We start from the raw sequence: 21,940 nt of genomic DNA, 5'->3' as shown, positions 1-21,940 counted from the left end.
GAGATTTTTTTTTGGCGTGGTTATAGTTCAGCTTCAGATTTTTAAAATTATTTTTGAATCAATATTAATCCAATTTTTAAATTTATTTTGAGGCTCAAAATTCATAATTATTTTTCTTGCATTTATGAACAAATATTATTCTTTTAATTAGTTTTTATGAATTGGCAACAGTTTTAAATCTCTGGATCACTGATTTCTATATTGACTGCCTTATAAATATCGAGATTTATTTATAAAGAGACTCCCTGAAGAAGGGAAAGGCCTATCATTTTCTGCAGCAGATCATGTACTATACTTAGGGTGACCAGACGTCCCGCATCTGGCGGGACAGGCACGACTTTTCATAATTTTTCCCGCATCCCAGGCCGTTCTCAAAAAACCCTGCTTTATTTTGGCGCTCGCTGGCCCCCCCACCCATCATCAGCTGCCGCTAGCTTGCTCATTCCGTTCCCCCATCTATTCTATCTACACTAAAAATCTAAGCCAGCCCAGCCTGCCGCTCACTGATTGGCCTGGACTCCAGCCAATCAGTGAGCTGGCTTGGATGGAAAACTTTAAGCACGCACGCGGCTTTAAATTAAAAACTATAGGCCCATTTCACTTTTGAATGTGGATTATAAAATCTTTGCAGCTATATTGGCAGATAGACTCAAATTTTTCCTTAACAAATTTATACACCCTGATCAGAACGGCTTCCTACCGTCAAGGCATTTGAAAGACAATGTCAAAATTATTTTGGATGCCTTAGAATATTATGAAGCTCGGCCAGATAAACAAGTGGCCTTTATGTTTCTTGACGCACAAAAGGCTTTTGATCGGGTAAATTGGAATTTTATGTTGTCACAACTAGAAAACATGAAGTTTGGAGAAAGCTTTTTAAATGCAATTCGGGCAATTTATGTACGACAAACCGCGACAATATTGGTAAACGGAGAAGAGGCGGGTGACATTGTGATTGGTAAAGGCACAAGACAAGGATGCCCGCTATCCCCCCTACTGTTTATCCTCACATTAGAACCCCTTCTTAGAATAGTGAGAAGCGATACACAAATTAAAGGGTTACGAGCTAAAGCTCAGGAATTCAAGGTCCAGGCTTTCGCCGATGACCTTGTCTTTATCCTGGAGGACCCTACGGCGTCTGGGATACAACTTTGACGTAAAATAGAGGAGTACGGTAGGATAGCGGGGCTATGTATAAACAAAGAGAAGACAAAACTGTTAATTAAAAATATGACTCTGAACCAGAAAAGGGAAGTACAAAGCCTGTTAGGGATCAACATGGCCCACAAAGTACAATATTTGGGAATTTGGCTGACGGAGAGATGTTCCTCTATCAAGGTAGATAACTATATGAAATTGCTACAACAGGTATCCAAAGATATGACTAATTGGAGTAGCAAACAATTGTCTCTGATGGGCAGGATTGCGACAGTCAAGACATATGTATTACCAAAATTTTTGTTTTTGTTTCAAACGGCACCAACTAAATTGGACAATTTTTTTTTAAATCCTTGGAGACAATAGTGACACAGTTTATATGGCAAGGCAAGAAAGCACGAATCAAAGCCCAAACTTTGCAAAAACGCAGAGAACTGGGAGGCTTCGGAGTACCCAACTGGGAAGCATACTATAACGCAGCAATCATGACATGGGTGAAAGATTGGGTGATGTTGAATAGAAGGCGCCTATTGGCTATAGAGGGACATGACCTCCCCCAGGGATGGCATGCCTCCCACTGGCAAGAAAGAGACACCCCCCATAGGTACTTCATGGGACATTATATTCGGAAGATTTTGATGGGGGTCTGGGAAAAAATGAGGAAAAAATATTATCTTAGGGTTCCGTGTTGGTTGGCACCATTAGAGGCCTTAACGCATCCGAGTTTATTTAATTGGACAAGAAACATAACATATAAAGATATCATGACAGAAGAGGGCAACATGAAAACAAAGATGGAATTAGAGCAACAGGGCAGGAATTTGGAATGGTGGGAATATTTACAGGTTAGAAACAGGTTTAAAAGTGATAAGGCACGTTTCGGGATCTACCCAAACCCTCAGGGGCTAGATAAGATCTTGTTTGGTGGAGACAAGAAAATGTTATCGAAGATCTACCAATTTTTGACCTGCCAAGATACTAATGAAGAGATGGACAAAAGCCTTCTAATAGTATGGGAGAGAAACCTAGGTTATGAAATTGAAATGGGCAAATGGTGGGATCTATGGAGCAAGACCATTAAACTTACAACATCTACTGCATTCAAAGAAAACATATACAAGATGGTTTATAGGTGGCACTTCCCCCCAACGAGGTTAGCTAAGATGTTTCCTGGGTTATCTCCATTGTGTTGGAAATGTGGAAGAAAGGATGGCACATTCTACCATATTTGGTGGTCCTGTACTGAGGCCACGAAATATTGGAAAAGGATTAAAAAATGGTTAAAAGAGGTTACCGGGGCAAACATTGAATGGAGACCTGAGAACCTGTTACTAAGCATCAAACCAGATAACATAAGCAGTTCAATATGGCATTTGAGCCTGCATATAATTGTGGCCGCAAGAATAACCTATGCACAATTTTGGAAATCCACCACTATACCGCCGGAAGATGCTATAATTAAAAAGATCTACGAATGTGCAGAAATGGACAGAATGACGGGTTGGCTGAGGGACAAAGGAGAAACAGAACATTATCTTAGCTGCAACCTATGGTATATGTGGGCGACTAGGAGAACAGCAGGGACTTAAAATGGGGAAAATTAACATAGGTACCGTAATAGATCCCTGAATCTTGCAATGAGAAGATGTGGCTTAGAGACCTAATAATGAGGAAAGAAAGAAAAACTGGGCTGTGAATGACTGTCACCGTGGGGGGGGGGGGGTTGTATGTTTAAAACGGCATTTGTATCTGTATGTTTTACTTTATATTGTTATGTATGATTTGTCTTGCTTATGTCGTTGTATTTTTGTCGCTGTATTTTTCTTCCTGTTTTTTAAAGGTAATAATGTTTAATAAAAATTATATTTTTTTAAAAAAAAAATTTTTTTCCATCCCAGCCAGCTCACTGATTGGCTGGAGTCCGCTTAAGCACGCCGCACGAGTTGTGACTCTCACGAGTCTCCATTTCATTTCGCCTTCACCGTTTTCTTTTGCTGCACTGCCCTGGTGAGTAACTCCGGCAGTGCCGGTAGGAATCGGGAGGCTTCGCCGCTTCGGGTGGGCGGCGGTGGCCTTTAGCAAGGGAAGGGAAGGCCTTCCCTTGCGAGCTACTCATGAGAGGAACTGGGGGGATGGGGACCGAGAGAAGGGAAGAAGATCGTCCCTCCCCGCAACTCCCCAGATTTTGGAAGCTGGGTGTGTGTGGAAGGTGGGGGTGCGGGGGGAGGAAGGAAAATGCAGACACCGGCAGCGGAGAAACATTGGCATTGCTCTAGCGAAAACCCAGTCGCCAGCTCTGTTTGCTACAGCAATGTTGTTTCTCCGCTGCCGGTCTCTGCATTTTCCTTCCTCCCCCCGCACCCTTGCCTTCCACACACACCCAGCTTCCAAAATCTGGGGAGTTGCGGGGAGGGACGGGAGGTCGTGGGAAGTGCTGTTTATGAGGAAAGCGCTTGGCCGCCCCCGTTAGCCGCAGCCCCAGACGGAGGAACGGAGTCCGAGCTTTCATCGCTGTCCCCGCCAGTCGCAGCGGGGTGCGCCGAGTGACTCGCGCTGCGATGCCGGCAATCCCTGCCGCCCCCTCCCGGTTCTGCCACCCGGCCCAGTGCATAGCCGCCAGTTTCGCCTCCCGGCTGCCCAGGCAAAGCGAATTCCACATGTGGACGCGGAGATGGACCTCTCTAGGGAAGCCGCGGGCTGGCAGTAGCCACCGTGGGCTGGCTTCCCCCCACCCCGCCTCCTCCACAAGCCTTTGTCCCTCCACAGTAGGGTAGCTGGGGGGAGGAGATGGCCCTCCTCTCCTTCTCCCCCTTTGCAGAGTTGGGCGGGCCGCCCTGAGAAGGACTACCACTTTCTGAACTGTCTGCATCAGATTTAAATAGATTTTACCATCTTCTGCTCCCAAGCCTCTCAGAAATGTAATTTTAAAATGGACAGTGTGAGGAGCTCCCACTGCATGCTGGGAGATGTAGTTCTGCAAACGTCGAAGTCTCTGGACGGACGTCGTTTCCCGGCAGCCTTTTTGGCGCGCCCCACTCAAAACGGCGGCAGTTGGTTGAGTGCTCTTGTGCGGTAGCGGGCTAGTTTGCAGGCGTCTTGAGATTTCTTTGGCAGTTTAGTATGGATTCCAACATTTACAAGTGCCTTCAGCCTGGCTTATCGATTAATATTGAGCGCAGCAATGGTGAGTGCCGAGAGGAGAAAGGCGATTTGCTTCGGAGTGTCTTTTGCCTCCTTCCGTAGCCCTGGTGTTCTCTGGAGGCTCCACAAGATTAATGCTCAGTGTGTTATTATCACTTTCCTGTAATGCAGAAGGATGGTGGCCGGGCTAAATTCCAGACTCTTTTCTCCTGTTCTTCGGGACAGAAGAGTTGTCAAAGAAGCAAGTTAAAGTCGGGCTATTCTGCCCCTTTGCCTAATGTTACTCGCTGGGACTAGCTAGCGGGGCTGAGCGTGTGCTGAGCAGTACCTCCATGTGGTCTCGCTCCTTGATGCTTTTTTAGAACAGGAATGGGGAACTTTGGCCCTTTTAGCAGACTTGTTTTGATGAGCACGGAGTGACTGACGGTAGTTTGTGCCGGCCGTGGCTGCTCAAACTAGTGTCAGTCACCCCCGTGTTCAGCAAAGCAAGCCCGCTGGCGGCGCCTGTGCTGTGGTGGGAAGCGAACTGCGGGTCTCCCCGCCGCCACCGTCTTCTTTACCTCCGCCTCTTCCAGAGCCCGGGGTGGCAGTCAGGGCGCTGACGGCAGAGCGGACGCACCCAGTTTGTTACTGCTTCCAGGGATCGAGACGGATGAGGGAAGCGGCGGTGGCGGACGTCGGCAGCAACTATAATAACCGCTCGGGCGAGGTGCGGAGGAAGAACGGAAGATCCCGCCCGCCCGCGACGACGGCTCCAGCCATGGACGAGCAGGCTGGCCCCAACAACAACAATGCGCTGCTCTTGCCACCACCTCCGGGTGGGAAGCAACCATGCCTGTGCGGCGCCTGTGCTGCAGTGGGAAGCGAGTCCGTGAGGCGTGGTTGCTTCCCACCCAGAGGTGGCGGCAAGAGCAGCGCGTTGTTGTTGTTGAAGAAGACGCCGGGGCTAGCCTGCTCATCCATGGCTGGAGCCGTCGTCGCAGACGGGAGGGACCTTCCGTTCTTCCTCCGCACCTCGCCCGAGCGGTCATTACAGTCGCTGCCTATGTCCGCCACCGCCGCTTCCCTCATCCGTCTCGATCCCTGGAAGCAGTAACAAACTGGGCGCGTCCGCTCGGCCGTCAGCGCCCTGACAGCCACCCCCGCCGGCGGCTACCGGGCCTCGCTGGAGTCAATTGCAAAGCCGCGTTCAGCACTTTGAGGACCTGAGGCATCTTGGGAAATGCAGTTTCCTATCGGAAAGAATGGACTAGCTGCAAATTTGTAACAACAACAGAAGATAATAACTTGGTGCTTCGCAGGTTACGAAAATCTCAAGTTTGATTTGCACACAGTTTTTTAAAAGTTAGATAAAGAAATTATGCTGTGAAAGTGACTAGAAAGCCCCCCTCCCCTTCCTGTGTGTGAGAAAGGGAAGGAGAGGAAGGAAGGAGGGAGGGGGGAAGGAAAAGAAGAAGGGAGGGGGGGAGAAGATGGAAGGAGAAAAGATGGATGGAAGGAGAAAGAATGAAAGGAGAAGGAGGAAGATGGAAGAAGAAAGGAAGAAAAAGAAGAAGGGAGGGAGAAAAGAGGGAAGGAGGTAGGAAGAAAAGGGGAAGAGAGGGAAAGAGCAGAAAGACAAAGAGGATGAAGTTGATAGGCAAGAGAAAGGAGGAAGGAAGGAAAAAAGAAAAAGGGAGGGAGAGAGGAAAGAAGAAAAGATGGAACTAGAAAGGAAAGAAGGGAGGGAGGGAGGAAAGGGGAAGAGCAGGGAAAGAGCAGAAAGACAGAGAAGGTGAAGGTAGATAGGCAGAAGGAAGGAAGAAATAGGAAAGGAGGGAAAGAGGAAAGAACAGAAGCGAAGAGGAAGAGAGAAATGGAAAGAGCAGAAAGACAGAGAAGGTAGATAGGCAAAAGAAATGAAGCTGAAAGAATGGAAGGAGGAAGGAAGAGAAAAGGAGGAAGGGAGTGAGTGAGCAAAGAAGAGAGGATGGAAGGAGAAAGGAAGGAAGAGAGGGAAAGAGCAGAAAACGGATAAGGTGAAGGTAGATAAGCAAGAGGAATGAAGGAAGAAGTGAGATGTCTCGAGGAGGGGGAAAACATTTAGTGACCAAAGTTACAGTGGCATTGAAAAAAGTGACTGATGACCATTTTTCACACTTAGCGACCGTTGCAGCATCCTCATGGTCACGTGATCAAAATTTTGTTTGGCAACAGATTCGTATTTATGCTGGTTTCAGTGTCCTGGGATGACCTTTTGACAAAATATAAAATTTTTAATCAAGCCCCCCCCCCCTCCCAACCCTGGTCAATGGTGTCCCTCTTTACCAATCTGAAAATCTGGTCACCCTAACTATACTACATTTCTGCCTGATAATTGAGAGTGAACCATACATGTAGAAGAAAACATGAAGCTTATTCATGCTAACAATCATCAATAGATTGTGCTTAGAGCTTTTGGTAAACACATTTTCGTTCCTAATCAAAATGTTGGTGCCTCTAGGAAGTAAATTTAGTTAACATTAATGCAGTATGAAAATGAGTGTTGAATTAAGACCGTATGTTAAAACATTAATTTTCTTATTTTAGTCAATGAAATTATTTCAGAGCTTGCTTTAATATTCTGCATAGTATTTCATTTGTTCCTGAATAGTTGGGTCTTTTTCATTCACCATTATAGAATAGAATAGTATAGAAAAGAAGAGAATAACAGAGTTGGAAGGGACCTTGGAGGTCTTATAGTCCAACCCCCTGCCTAGGCAGGAAACCCTATACCACTTCAGACAAATGGTTATCCAACATCTTAAAAACTTGCAATGTTGGAGCATTCACAACTTCTGGAGGCAAGTTGTTCCACTGATTAATGGTTCTAACTGTCAGGAAATTTCTCCTCAGTTCCAAGTTGCTTCTCTCCTTGATTAGTTTCCACCCATTGCTTCTTGTTCTACCCTCAGGTGCCTTGGAGAATAGTTTGACTCCCTCTTCTTTGTGGCAACCCCTGAGATATTGGAACACTGTTATCATGTCTCCCCTAGTCCTCCTTTTCATTAAACTAGACATGCCCAGTTCCTGTAACTGTTTTATTATATTTATTATTATGTATTCATTATAAGATATGTATCTGAGCATTTACAATTTGGAATTTCTAGATTTTAGGCAGGTGCTCCTATTAAGCACCTTTGGTTTGTTTTTGATCACAAAAACATTAGCAAAACATTAGCATTTGCCCTTGGGTTAAAATTATTTTGCTTTATTGGATTTTTTTTCATTTTTGCTTTTCTGAAAGATTTGTCCTTCCATTGCAGCCCTTCAATCTTTGGCTTTACGGCCAACGTTCTGGTATTTAGATATTAATTTTGGGCTGGGTGAAGGTTGTTCAGTATACTCTTGTGTAAATTCAACATAGTTATTATATTTACTTCACTTCATCCAAACTTTCTGTTATAATCTAAAAATTATTCGGTGATTTTCTCTTCTCTAAGAGATTGAGTGAATTTTACCCTCCATAGTAGCTCTTCGGGTCATTCTTATGCCAATATTGGCATTGAAGAAATTTCTATTAACAGATGCAGAATTATTGTAAAAAAATTGTCCTGCCTTATTCTAGTCAAGATAAAAAGGAGATATTCATTGCCTCTCCATGTTAACTAGCAGCCTCAGGTTCCTCTCATATCTGCCTTTTCCAACTCCCTTGATCTGTCTTTATTATTATCAAAAACCTTTGAGCCTGTTCCAATTCCTCTGTTGGAACATAACTTTTTGGGTAGTTGTCACATTTTAAAATCAAATTCAACAGTTTTGTGTCTTACAAAGAAATCCTCATTTTTCTTTGGTTTGTTTCATTTCTCAGAATGTCAGTCACAGCTTAATACTAGAATCAAGACATTTATGGAACTTAACATTTCCCCCAATCAATCAGGATCATAGGAAATAGTTTTGAGTGCCCATTATGACTTTACTATTTAAATGAACCATACAGCACCATTTTGCTATGATATTTATTCTTGGGGTTTCAAGACTCATCTAAAAATCAATCATTCACTCACAGTACTTTCCAAAAGGATAGTAGTAGCCATTGTACTTCGCTATGAGATAGCCAAACAGTTTTGCTCACTTTATTCCACAAGAGATGTCAGCACTGGCAAACATTCTGTGGGACATTTATTTATTTGATAAAATTTGTGTGCTACCTAATCAGTTTGGCACCCTGTGGCTTAGAACCTCGTAGGGCTGTTTTTTGCCCTCCAGAGCCTTCAGGGAAGCCTCCAGAAGGCTCCTGAGGGCAAAAACTGCCCTACAGACAAACCGGAAGTCACCATTTCCGAACTTCAAGGAAGCCTCCGTAGGGCGAAAAATGGCCTCAAAAGAAGGCCGAAGTCAGCTGACAAGGCAATGCCTGATGTGCCCTAACAATGACTCCGTGTGCCACCTGTGGCACACGTGCCATAGGTTCGCCATCATGGCCCTAGAGCCTAGAACAATTATAACAGCCTCATGAAACAAACAAACAAACAAAAAACCAACTCAAACCAAAATATAGAAAATAAATTATATGGTGAAGAACCACATCCCAAAATCATTTGAACAAGTTTATTTCATCTGCATATACCTGTCATTGCTTAAAAGACATAAATTTTTGTGAAGCTTATAGAATTAATATAAAAGTAAGGTACATTTAATTGCATCATCCAGTCAATTTAAAAAGTAGAAAAGAATTCATTTGTTATCACTGAGAAGTGTCAAGACAGAAAGTGAATCTATTGCACCTGAATTCTACTAAATGTGATTGTTTAATTGAGATTTTACTTGTACTGTCAGTTATAATAGAGAGACTTATATGATCTTGCTTTTTTAAAGAACGAATTATGTTCCAAATGTAAGGTTTCCAGAAATTATTCAGTTTACCTTATTTTCAGTTTGCCAGAATGATGAATGATCAGGAAATCTAACAGGTGTAATCTAAATAGCACCTGGAGATTGATGGAACAGGCTTACGTTGAGTTTTGTGGCTACAATAAATTGTATAGCTAATGATGAAAGGTGGTAGAAATTGCAGGTTTGTTTAGGTCACTGAATCTTTAAAATTCTTTTAAGATTCTTATTTACTGTTGGTGCATGAATATGAAGCAGAAAACTATTTTTAAGTTGTTGATGTCAGCTCCTCTCCATTAGTTAATTAGGAAAGAATGACCATGAGACTCCATGCGTAGAAATCAAATGTACTTTTACTAATTAAAAATGGTTAAAGGCAATGCATAGCGAAGTCTGGTTAATTAGGCGCGAAAACAGTTGATATATAGAATAGCCCATTCCCCACCCCTTGGCATCATAGACCCAGTCCAATCATAAGTCTTCCAAATGTCAGGTGCAAGATAACTTCAAAAGGCATCACGAAGATGGAATGTCGGTGCTGTTAGACCTGGCGGGAAACACCCACGCATGCGTAGTTCAGTCAGTCGGTAGACTCCAGAAACTTCCACCAGCACAATGAGTAACCCCTCCCAAATACCATGCCCTCCCTCCCCGTTTCATGGCAGCTGAAGCGATAGCAAAGCAGAAGCTGACAGTTGACATGTTTTGTTGTAGTGAATCAAAAGTTTCCAGAAGTTTATTTAAAAATATTACAAAATGTTTATAAAAGTTTACAAAAGTTTCTGGTGCTATAAAGGGTTTTTTTTTTAGTTTGTTGCAAACAAATAAGCTTTAACTGGCTATAGTTACCTATTTGTGCATTTTTGTGAAATGTAGATGTAGTAAAGTATTAATGTTTACCTGCTTTTGATGGTGATTAGTGTATTTAATAGATACTTATTCTGTTATAAATATTAGTACAATTGCCACTTGCATGGCAATTGTACTAATACTGCCACTTGCATGGCCCAGTTCCCAGTGGGCTGTGTCCCTATACTGAGCCACATCCTGGGGGTTGGGGGCCTCTGTATCTAAAAGGAATTTATTTATTTACTTATCATCAATTTTGACTTCTGGCAATTAGTTCATTCAATTCTCCCAGCAAGGTTTTTCAAAAATGGGTTTTCATTGTCTTGTTCTAGGGTTGAGACAGAATGACTGTCTCAAGGTCACCCAGCTGGCTTTGTACCTGAGGCAGAACTAGAACTCCTTCTCTCCTGGTTTCTATTCTGATGTTTTAATCACTATACCAAACTGGCTCTTTTTCATTTAATATGTGCATTTTTCCTGGAGAATTTTCTTTTAAGAATTTTTAACAATACAGAACATTTCAGTATCCATTTTTGTTTTCCCAGGGCAATTAAAGCATTTCGGGAAGTGCTTTATGTTGATCCCAGTTTTTGCCGCGCTAAGGAAATTCATTTACGACTTGGGCTTATGTTCAAAGTAAAGACAGATTTTGAGTCTAGTTTTAAGGTAAGTTTAATTTTTTAATAACAATGTATTTATTTGTTATTGTACTTGCTCCTCAGTATATCATAATTCAAATATGGATTTATTTTCTTTGAATGAATAATTAAATGAATTTATAGTCTGCCTATCTCATATACTTGACTTTTGACCTTTAAAATTGTATTACAGATGAAATTGGAATTTATTTATCAATTGGATCTTGCAGCTACAGATAAACTCTGGATTGAAATAATTGAATCCTTAATGTTTTTTCTATTCACTATCCAGAGAGGATTCAGAAGTGTATGCATGAAGTCTAGTCCCCCACGTATGTAGAATAAGAATTAGATAATGATTGAGTGGAGGATATATTATAAACATGCATTTTATGAGCTAAAAATCTTGCCTTGATCATAATTTTTGAACACTTGATTACTGAAAATTGGTAGTCCTTTTAAAAGAATATTCAATATGCAGTTAATGAAATATTTTAAAAGTAAACAAAATTCTTTGCTGCTTATTAAAACACAGCCTTGGGTTCTGACTGAACTTAACTTATCTGTGATATCTTTGCAGTGTAATATTGAGAATTAGTTCTTAGTGGTTCTTGACTTCCAACCATTTTAAGTTACAACAGAAAAAACTGACATTACTGGTTCTTGCATTTATGTTCATTGCAATGTATAGTCAAAAATTGGGGATTTGGCAAACCTGCATATATTTACAACAGTTGCAGAATCCCAAGGTCATTTGATCACCATTTGCAACTTTCCTGGGGGGTTATCAACAAGCAAAGTCAATGAAAGGAAGCCATATTTACTTAATGACCACAACAAAACAGTTAACACAAGCACATTGCTTGGAGACAGAAGTTTCAATTCCAATTATGGCATTAGTCAGGGATTACCTGTAATCTTGCTACTGTGCATATCTGAATCATAAACATGCACCACAATTTTCTCTCTTCCCTTTCTTATTATTGAAAAGTAGTTCAGAATAATATTGAAAAGGTCTGATTATTGCTCAGTGGCATAAAGCTGTTTGGACTTGGTAGAAAATATTCTTGTGGATTTAAAGACTATTTACAAAATATACCAGAGTAAGGATGTAGTTATCCAGTTGCATAATTAACATGCAAACTGAGTGATTTATGATATAGGCAATAGCACTTACATATCGCTTCACATTGCCCCCAACAAACTGGGTTCTCATTTTACCCACCTCGGAAGGATGGAAGGCTGAGTCGACCTTGAGCCAGTGAGACTCGAACTGCCAAACTGCTGTCAGCCAGCAATTAAGCAGAAGTAGCCTGCAGTACTGCATTCTAACCAGTTCACCATTGCAACTCAATGTTCCTTCTATTGACAGCAATATAAAAGTCAGAAGCCCTTATGCTTTCTAGTGCAGAGTAACATCAAGGGATTTAACACACCATTATTCAGATTTTAGAAAGAAGGGACATTGTTAATATTTGGCATTGTTCGTTGTTGGATAAGAAAATTACAAAGCACTTTTGAGTGGGGACTGATAAAGAGAATTATAAAGACAAGCAGGTAAATAAAAAGTTGAAGAAAAGTACAGAGTCAAAATTAGAGCAGTCTAGAAACGTTTTTCACTCCAATAACTTTTACTGGAATTTTCTAAAGAGCCTTTAACAACCTAGATTAAAATAAACTGATTTCTCAATATTTTAATACAATATTACTCCTTTATGCATAGGAGATTGCCATGTAAGAAAAGAATTGAACTAAGCAGGTGATCTTAGACCAGACCTTCTTTATTCATTTTGTGCAGATGAAAGGCTTTGTCTTTGTCCTGTTGATTCCTCTGTTTTGATTCTGGAGCCCACAGTGGAAGAAATTGCTTACAACTTAACCTCCTTTCTTTAAAAGAATAGATTCTGATTTTGAAGAGTGCTAGAGCACAAACAAATGGGTTGATTTATTGCAGCCTCGTTTTTAACCTTTCTTGTCAGATATGTTTCTGCCTGTTTGACATGACTTTGATTATGCAGGCATTTCTCCTAGGCGCTGCTTGGAGTGTCCAAGCACGGGTTAACTTCAGCTTGCTGCCCAAGGAACTGAGTTTTAAAATTGTTGTAGCTCCGCCTCTTGGTTGCCTCAGAGGCTCAGTTTCAAAAAAACTCAGTCGCCCTATAGGACGTTCTTGTCTGGGCTCCGGTACTTGGGCATCAAGCTGGATCCCGGTTTTTGGTAGTTTGTATAGTTTAGTGTAGCTCCCTTTATTTCCCTTTTTAGTTTTCCTTCCTAGTCCCTTCCCTAGTCAGTGAAGTGGTCGACGTGATGTGCCAGTGCCTGGAGTCTGTCAGGGTCTGGATGGGGGCTAACAAGCTTGTGCTCAATCCAGACAAGACCGAGTGGCTGTTGTGTTTCCCTCCCAAAAATTTGGTTAGCATTCCATCACTCAGGCTGGGGGGTGAAATCTTACGCCCCTCAGACAGGGCGTGCAACTTGGGAGTCCTCCTGGACCCAAAGCTGACTTTAGAACATCATTTGTTGGCTGTGACCAGGGGGACATTTGCCCAGGTTCGCCTGGTGCACCAGTTGCGTCCCTACCTGAACCGGGAGGCACTCGCAACAGTCACTCATGCCCTCGTGACCTCAAGACTGGACTACTGCAATGCGCTCTACATGGGGCAGCCCTTGAAGAGCATTCGGAGACTTCAACTCGTCCAGAATGCAGCCGCATGAGCGATTGTGGGTGCACCTTAGTACATCCACGTTACACCTATCCTCCGCGAGCTGCACTGGCTTCCAATCGGTCTCCGGATACGATTCAAAGTGCTAGTCGTAACTTATAAAGCCCTTCATGGTATTGGACCTGGGTACTTGAGAGACTGCCTGCTGCCAATTACCTCCCAAAGACCCATTAGATCACACAGGGTTGGCCTCCTCCGGGTTCCGTCTACCAGCCAATGCCATCTGGCTACGACCCAGGGGAGGGCCTTCTCTGTGGCAGCTCCGGCCCTTTGGAACGAACTCCCCGCAGAGATTCGGACCCTCACCTCTCTCCAGGCTTTCCGAAAAGCCGTTAAAACCTGGCTGTGTCGGCAGGCCTGGGGTTGATGAGCTCCCTTCCCCTCTCGACTTGTGTGGCTGTTGGCTATTTTAAATGCTTGTCTTGTATTTTTGTGTTCCCTTTCCCCCTTTGAGTTGTTCGCCGCCCTGAGTCCCTCCGGGAATAGGGTGGCATATAACTAAAAAACAAATCTCAATCTCCCTTGATTCCTTTATTCTTGCCTGTAAGGGGATAGCATAGGAAAGTCCTGCATTTTAACCTCCGTCTGAGCCCTCGATTCCGGAATCGCGCAGACAGGCTCCCTGAAACGCTGCCAGCCCCAGGGCTAATCGGACAGCTCTCTGCGCCAGGGACTCGCTTGGCGGCCGCCTGCGAGTCTGAGGGGTGAGTTAAGGCCAGGATTCCCCTCGCAAGGAGCGCTAGGCTCCCCGAAGCCCGTCGCTGCTCCAGGCGCACTCGCGAACAGCCGCCATTTTAAAATGGTTTTTGGCACGCTTTCGTTCCTCAGGACCCAAACCTTGCCGCGCAGCCTGTCAAAGTGTGCAGATCGCCGCGGAGGGCCACCATAAGCATGGGGCCTCGTTCTGGGTGGCCAGGCAGACCCTCTCCCTCCTGATCCTTCCAGCGGCCGCAGGGAACTTTGGCCTTCGAGCCACCCTACCTGCCTCAGCGTGGATCTGCAGGCGCTTGGCTACCTATCCTAGCAGGCTCCAATCAGCCCTCCCTGCATAGCGCTTCTGGGCCCTACTCCACCAAGCCCCAGCGTTTGATCTTGGCCCATCCCTTCCTCAGGCCTGTGCCTTCAGCATTCCAGTGCCATGGAGAAGCAAGCAAACCCTCATGGCAGCACCAGGGAGAGGCAAGAAGACAGCCAGACCGAGCCTACTCCCAGCAAGCGCAACAAACCCAATCCAGTGGCTAAGGGTAATGAGGTGGGCGCCCCTTCCAAGGGGAAGCAGCCCACAGCTGGAAAGGCCTCTAAAGCTGAGGAAAAGATGGCTGTGAGACGCCAGAAGGCCCTGGAAAAGCAATTCCAGAAGGCCCAGGCTGCACAGCACAGACTGTCCGGGGGCTCCAGTGCAAATGAGGCGGGGGTAGGGTCTTCCATAGATATTCCCCAGCAGGAAGGCTCCCCTTCAGGCCCTATTGCTGAGGATTTTGGGTTTTCCCCCAACCCCTCTAGGGCCTCTCTAGGATCCCTGGTCCACTCCATGGCTGGAGATTCCCTGGAGGATATGGATTCCAGGGCTGAGGAGGAATCCTTGGCCCCATCTGAGTTAGAGCCCCTTCCTCCCAAAGATCAGGGGCCCCTGTTATCCAGGGCCATGGAGGAGGTAGTGGCCCGTGCCATTTCATGTGGCATATCTGATGGCATGCAACAGCTGGCAGCCAAACTGCCCGCAGTAGTGACTGTCGCTGATGTGAGTCGCAAAGCTAAGCCAAAGGTCCTGGCAGCTAGGGAGGCCTCTCCCACACCCAAGGGGAACAGTGAAGTCTCGGACCTGGAGGAGGCCGAGATAGAGGTCCCGGTTCTCTCTGATGATGAGAACTCTGTTCCTGAGCAGTCCACCAGCTCTTTAACCCCGCTATGTTCAGAGCCATTCTCACCAAGGTTCATGCAACGGGACCCCAAATGGGCCTTGCAGCCCCCTTGGCCAAAGATCAGACCACTGGCGTGACCGCAGGGCCCCAGGACCCTGGCGCAGGCCTGTTTAAGGAGGTGCCTCCGCCTTTGGATTTGATCCCGGCCCCCCAGTTATTCCTTGACATTATACAACGTCAGTGGACCCAGCCCGGTTCCATGGCAAATCCTAGTGGGATTGAAGGAAGCTTTATACTATGGAGGCCCCCTGGAGGAGTTGCTGAAACTCCCCCAGGTGGATGATCCCATCGTGTCCCTCACCTCTCCTTCTTCTCTTCCCACTGATTTGCTGAAAGGACTTAAGGCTGAGGACCAGAGGGTGGAGTCAGTAGCTCACAAGACCCATTTGGCTACTGCCTGGGCCATGCAGGCTTCTTCTTCCTCTACTTTGGCAGGGCAGCTATGTTTTGGCTTCGAAAGTTGCTGGCAGGGCTTCCAGCAGCAGACTCTAGGACCAGGCAGGACGTCAATAACATAATTGGCGCCGTGCAGTACTCCGCTGACGCCTCCCTCGTGGCCACTAGGTTTTCATCTAGGGCCCTGGCCTCTAATGTCACTTTGAGGCGCCTCCTGTGGCTTTGCCACTGGCAGGCCGATGTGAAGGCGAAGTGGAAGGTGGCTTCCGCTCCCTTCAAAGGGGGAAAGCTCTTTGGGGAGGCCTTGGATCCATTCCTGATAGAGTCCAAGGATAAACGCAAGGTGCTTCCCCCGGTTACCAAGAAGCAGGAGCGTAAGGGTCAGCCCTTTCGTAAGAGTTCCTTCCGGAACAACAAGCCCTCTCCCTCATCTGGTGGCCCCAGTTGTCCCTACATTCCACCCCAGGACCGTTTCCAAGATAGGTCCTCATTTAGGGACAGGGGCAGGCAGCAGGGGAACCACAGGCAATTCTGAGGGGATTACTCTAACAAATCCTTTCGGAAGTCTAAGTGACCGTCACAGGACTCCCCCCTTAGGTGGCCGTCTCCAACTATGCCACTCAGTGGGAGGAGACCATGACGGACAGTTGGGTTAGGAACATGGTCCACCACAGATTAACTCTGGAGTTCCTATCCCTTCCCCCAAGAACCTTTCTCCGCTGCCCCATTCCCAAATCCACCCACAAACTCCATCTTATGAGGGCGGAAATAGACCATCTCCTGGAGATAGCGGCCATAGAGGAAGTCCCCAGGGGTCAGGAAGGCAGGGGTTTTTATTTCATCCTGCTTCTGGTCCCCAAGTCATCAGGGGGGGGGGGTGATTCTGGACCTCAAGAAGCTGAACAAACATCTGGCGTACAAGCGCTTCAAGATGCAGTCCCTTCAGACCATCCTGGGCTGCGTCAGACAAAGCGATATACTGACTTCGATCGACCTAAAAGAAGTGTACCTGCATGTTCCAATATACCTGGCGCATCGCAAGTTCTTGAGGTTCCAGTTCGTTGATCGCCACTTCCAGTACAGAGCCCTCTCCTTCGGCCTCTCGTCGGCCCCAAGGACATGCACAAAGTTGCTGGCTGCTATCGCTGCGTGTCTCCGGGCTCTTCCCGTGAGATTGGAATGCTACCTGGATGACATCCTTATCCACTCGTCGTCCTGGGGGCAAGCCCAGACTGACTTGAACACCACACCTCGGAACGGTCATCGATTCCAAGTCCTGCAAAGTCTTCCTCACGCAAGAGAGAGTAGACAGCATCAGGGCGCAGGTGAGGAGCATCCGCTCGACCAGCTCGGCGTCGATCGTCTCCCTCTCTCAACTGATGGGGAAGCTGGTATTGTGCATTTCGGTGGTCCCGTGGGCACAGTTGCATACGCGAGAGCTCCAGTGGTTCCTGCTACCTCTCCAGAGACGCAAGGCCAGCAATTCCAGATGGGTGATTCGGGTCCCCCCGAAGGTCCTCTGTTCCCTCTGGTGGTGGCAATCAGAGACTCTCCTCAGGGGCAGTTGCTTCAAGGAACCGGAGCACCAAATAATAACCACAGACACCAGCCTCTTTGGCTGGGGTGCTCACCTGCAAACCTCGGTGGTCCAGGGCAGATGGTCGCAAGCGGAGCTCGTCCACAACATCAATTGGCTGGAGCTTCACGCGGCCAGGCTAGCCTTGCGCCATTTCCTCGATCAGGTCAGGGGCTGCGATGTACTGATTCTGACTGACAACATAGCTGCCAAAGCTTACATCAACCATCAGGGCGGCACGCAGTCCCTGGCCCTTATGTCGGAAGCGGAGTCCCTGGGTCGCTGGGTGGAGAAACATCTGGCCTCGATATGGGCGGATCACATCTCCGGCGTAAACAACGTAACAGCAGACTGTCCCAGAGATTCGGCCAGCCGGTGGTCGACCTGTTCGCCTCGCTGACCAACACGCACCTTCCCCGGTACTTCTCCAGGTTCCACTGTCCCGGGGCGGAAGGCACAGACGCTCTTCGGTCCTGCTGGCCTCCAGGTCGACTGTATGCCTTCCCACTCTTCTCTTAATCCTGCTGGTCATATGGAAGATCCTGGAGGAGGGAGCGAAGGTGTTGCTAGTGGCTCCCCACTGGCTGAGGAGGACTTGGTTCGCCGACCTGGTCAGCTTGTCGGTGGCCCAGCTGTGGTGCATGCCTCAGGAGCAAATCTCCCTCAGCCAGGGGGCCGTTCAACACCCGGAGCCCCAGTGGCTGCAGTTGGCCATCTGGCACTTGAGGGGGACCTCCTGAGGCTTCACTGCTTCTCTGACAGTCATCCAGACTATTCAGGTGCCTAGGTGACCATCCACTGTCAGAATTTACGAAGCGATCTGGTCGTGCTTTTCACAGTGGTGCCGGAACCACCAAATAACGGCTTCATCCGCAACCATCCCACAAGTTCTGGACTTTTTGCAGGACGGCTTGGACAAGGGCCTCGCGCCCAACACTCTCTGTCGGCAGGTTGCCTTGGGCACCATCCTGTCCACAGACTATCAGTTACTACTTTCTAGACACCCCCAGGTTCGGGGCTTCCTAAAAGGGGCTTCCAACATCTGTCCACCCACGATCCATAGGTACCCGACCTGGGACTTGACTGTTGTACTACAGGCGCTTTCCGCGCCTCCCTTTGAGCCGTTGCGGACGGTGGGCCTGTGCCACCTGACCCTAAAGACTGCCTTTCTAGTCGCCATCACAGCATGAAGGGTATCGGAGTTGGCCGCCCTGTCGATTAGGGGTGACCTTTGTATCATCCACTACAATCGGGTCATCCTACAGCTGGACCCTGCCTTCGTCCCAAAGATCAACGCTATATTTCACATAGCCCAGGAGGTGATACTTCTGGACTTTTGTCCGCATCCCAGGCATCCGAGAGAGGTGACGTGGCACAAGCTGGACGTTCGATGGGTGGTGCACATCTATATGAAGCGGACTGCTCCATTTCGTAAGTTGGAAGCCTTCTTTATGTCATTCCAACCTGCCTCCATGGGGAAGAAGGTCACCTCCTCTACCATAGGATGCTGGCTCAGAGCGAGTATCAAAATGGTTTATGAGACTCAGGCCATGCCGATTCCTCCTCGCATCACTGCGCATTCTACAAGGAGCGCAGCAACTTCAGCTGCTTGGACTACTCAGGCGCCAATTGAGGAGATTTTCCGTGCCGCTACGTGGTCCAGTCTGTCTCCATTCATACGGAACTACAGACTTGACATGTTTGCCTCAGCTGAAGCGTCGTTTGGGAGGAGAGTTTTGCAGAGAGTCGTGGTGAGCATCATGGCCCTGGACAGTTCTTCTTCCCTCCCGAATTTGACATAGCTTTGGCATGTCCCGTGCTTGGACATTCCAAACAGCGCCTAGGAGAAAGACCGTTGGCTTACCTGAATGGTCGTTCTCTAGGCGCTGCGGAGTGTCCAACCCCACCCTTGAAGTGGGGCCGCGAGGTGTATTTCACCGTATGACTTGGACTGGTTTGAGTTACAGACTTTTGGATCTTCTTCGTTTTTTGAAACTGAGCCTCTGAGGCAACCAAGAGGCGGAGCTACAACAATTTTAAAACTCAGTTCCTTAGGCAGCAAGCTGAAGTTAACCTGTGCTTGGACACTCCGCAGTGCCTAGCGAATGACCATTCAGATAAGCCAACGGTCTTTCTATGTCCTATGTCACACTTCATTCATAGATTATAAATTATGGTTCTCAAAGATTTGAATTTAGCTATGATTTTCTAGCTATGATAAAAACAAAAATTATTTTAAGTATTTAATCTTGACTTTTTGAACAATCTGTTACATAAACTTCTAATTCTAGCACATGATAGCATTCAATATCTTAAAAAAACTGATATTTTCCTTTGGCTTTAAAAAAAAATCTAGTTTTAGTGTTAAGTGTTATTTTGACTTGACAGTTTGAGGCACAGTGACATAACATTGTAGAAATATCAACAAAACTAAGAAATAGACAATTCTGGTCTATTAGATGTCACTATTCTGTAGTGATGAAGAAAACTATTGTTTATATATAATTGTTAATAATGGATCATTACCAAATACTATTAATTATTTGCAAAGATTACGTCTGTCATTTTTATTGCAAACTTTAACTATCAAATTAATTAGTTTTAGACAATCCTCTTCTGATTTGGATTTCTTTAGATGGATTTCTGCCTTGAAAAATATGGTTATCTGGCTTCTCCTGCATAAATGATTTCATACATACACCTGGCTACAGTAATGCAATATTTGTATGAGATGCAGATATTTACTAATGTTGGTTTGGTGAAGAAATTTAGATCTGGATGTTTAATATGATGAGTTGGTAGTTATAGTGGTGAAGATAATAAATAGCTTATTTGGGGGTAAATCTAAAGATGCTTTTTCAAAAGGCAGCTAGACTTCCTTTGTCTTTCCTTGAAGACATTTTGCTTCTCATCTAAAAAGTTCTTCAGTTCTGAATGAATGGTAGAGAAGGGGCGTTGGTCCTATCCGAGATACCCATTCTCATAGGTAGGGAGTAGCAGCCAGGATTAGGTGTTGCTCTCGTCTTCTGCCTGGAGACTGAGCCTGTCATCTTTTTGGTGATGTCCCTTGCTACTGGATCCTTCCCATTTTCGGTGAAGGTGTGGAGATGACGAGGCCTGTAACCTGCAAAAAATATAAGCACACCCACCCACCCCCGGCAGGACCAGGTGGTCCTAAGGGTGGGGTTGGCTGCTCCTCCCTGCCTACGAATAAGGACCAACGCCCCTTCTCCATAGTGATAGGGAGGAACAGCCAGGATTGGGACTTACCAAAGCCGGTCAGTCTTGCTGGTGGGAAGCAGTCTGGTCCTCAATCTCCTGCTCCATGTGGACCTTCTGGAGGACTCGCCTAACAAAAGCTGCTTTGGTGGATGTGAAGGTATCCAGCGAATAAACGGAGATGACCAGGTCGCTGCTCGACAGACCTCCTCCATGGAAGCCTGAGTAGCCCATAGTCGTGGCCGCACTTCTGGTGGAATGGGCCGTGTTATGCCTCAGCACTGGAAGGGCCTGCAGTTCTGTAGGCCTTGGTGATGCACGCCCGAATCCAACATCCCGCAGTTGATGGAGAAGCTTTTGTGCCCAGAGTAGAAGACTGAAAGAAGATGAACAAAGCCTCTGTTCTCTGTGAAAGATGTGCGCTTGAGAGCCCTACTCACATCTAAGGTGTGCCACTTTCTCTCCAGAGCATGAGATGGCCCCAGACAGAAAGGATCAATTCCTGGGCCTGGTGAAACCAGGAATTCACCTTAGGGATGAAGGAGAGGTCCAGTCTGAGTACCACCCTGTCAGAGTGGGAGATACCTAAGTCTTCCCTCACTGAGAGGGCTGCCAGTTCCAAAATTCTCCTGGCTGATGTGATGTCAACCAGGAAGTTCACCTTACAGGTCAGGAAATGCAGTGACTCCATGTGAGGGCGTTTAGAATCTTTGATAGGACCCAGGTGGGGTACCTGTGTACCACTGGTGGCTTTAAGTTTGTTGCACCCCTGAAAAACCTGTGAATGGTAGGCTCCTGGGAAAGAGGCCCCGGTGACCCATAAGAAAGGACGGGTGGTGTATGTGGGCGACAAAGAGAACAGCAGGGACTTAAAACTGGGAAAGTTAAATAGCAGCTGTTAACAATAGGAACTAAAAGTGAATGTGGGTATTGTAATAGATCCCTGAATTTTATAACAAGAAAATGCTGGTTAGAGACTAAACAATGAGGAAGAAAAGCTGTATTTGTATGTCTTATTAAAAAATGTATAACCAATAAAGATTATTCTTTTAAAAAAAGAAAGGATGGATGATAAAGCAGCCACTTGTCCACTTGTGTTAGATGTCAGCCCCATGTCCAGTCTGTCCTGAAGAAAATCCGGGATCTGACTGACTGACACTGAATAAAGGTCGAAGTCCTTGCTCGAGCACCAGCTACAAAAGGTAGTCCAGGTTGCATTATATAACCTGTCTGTGGAAGGCTGCCTAGAATCCTGAATTGTCCTGATTACCATAGAGGAAAAGTTGTCCCTGCTCAGGACTTCCTTCTCAAATGCCAGCCGATCAAATGGAGCCACTGAGGGTCCGCATGGACCAGGACCCCCTGGCTGAGGGAGATTTTGTCCCGAGGTACCCTCCAGGGTCTTTCCATAGACAGTCTCACAAGGTCAGCAAACCACGGCCTTCTGGGCCAATGTGGTGCGAGAAG

The 21,940-nt window shown here is 46.2% G+C and overlaps 1 protein-coding gene across 5 annotated transcripts in view; it reads left to right on the top strand.

Moving 5' to 3' along the window:
• Nucleotides 1–21,940, top strand: part of KDM6A (lysine demethylase 6A) — a 266,555-nt gene that overhangs the window by 117,968 nt on the left and 126,647 nt on the right. For all 5 annotated transcript variants that reach the window (XM_032219796.1, XM_032219794.1, XM_032219797.1 and 2 more), the window contains one exon: nucleotides 10,545–10,665. In XM_032219796.1, the coding sequence (XP_032075687.1) occupies nucleotides 10,545–10,665 (121 nt within the window). The remainder of the gene's footprint in view (nucleotides 1–10,544; nucleotides 10,666–21,940) is intronic.

The sequence above is a fragment of the Thamnophis elegans genome, chromosome 6, assembly GCF_009769535.1.
Source record: "Thamnophis elegans isolate rThaEle1 chromosome 6, rThaEle1.pri, whole genome shotgun sequence".
NCBI classification, from domain to species: Eukaryota; Metazoa; Chordata; class Lepidosauria; order Squamata; family Colubridae; genus Thamnophis; species Thamnophis elegans.
Note: the sequence above shows the minus strand (reverse complement) of the source record. Positions and strands in the feature narration are given on the sequence as shown.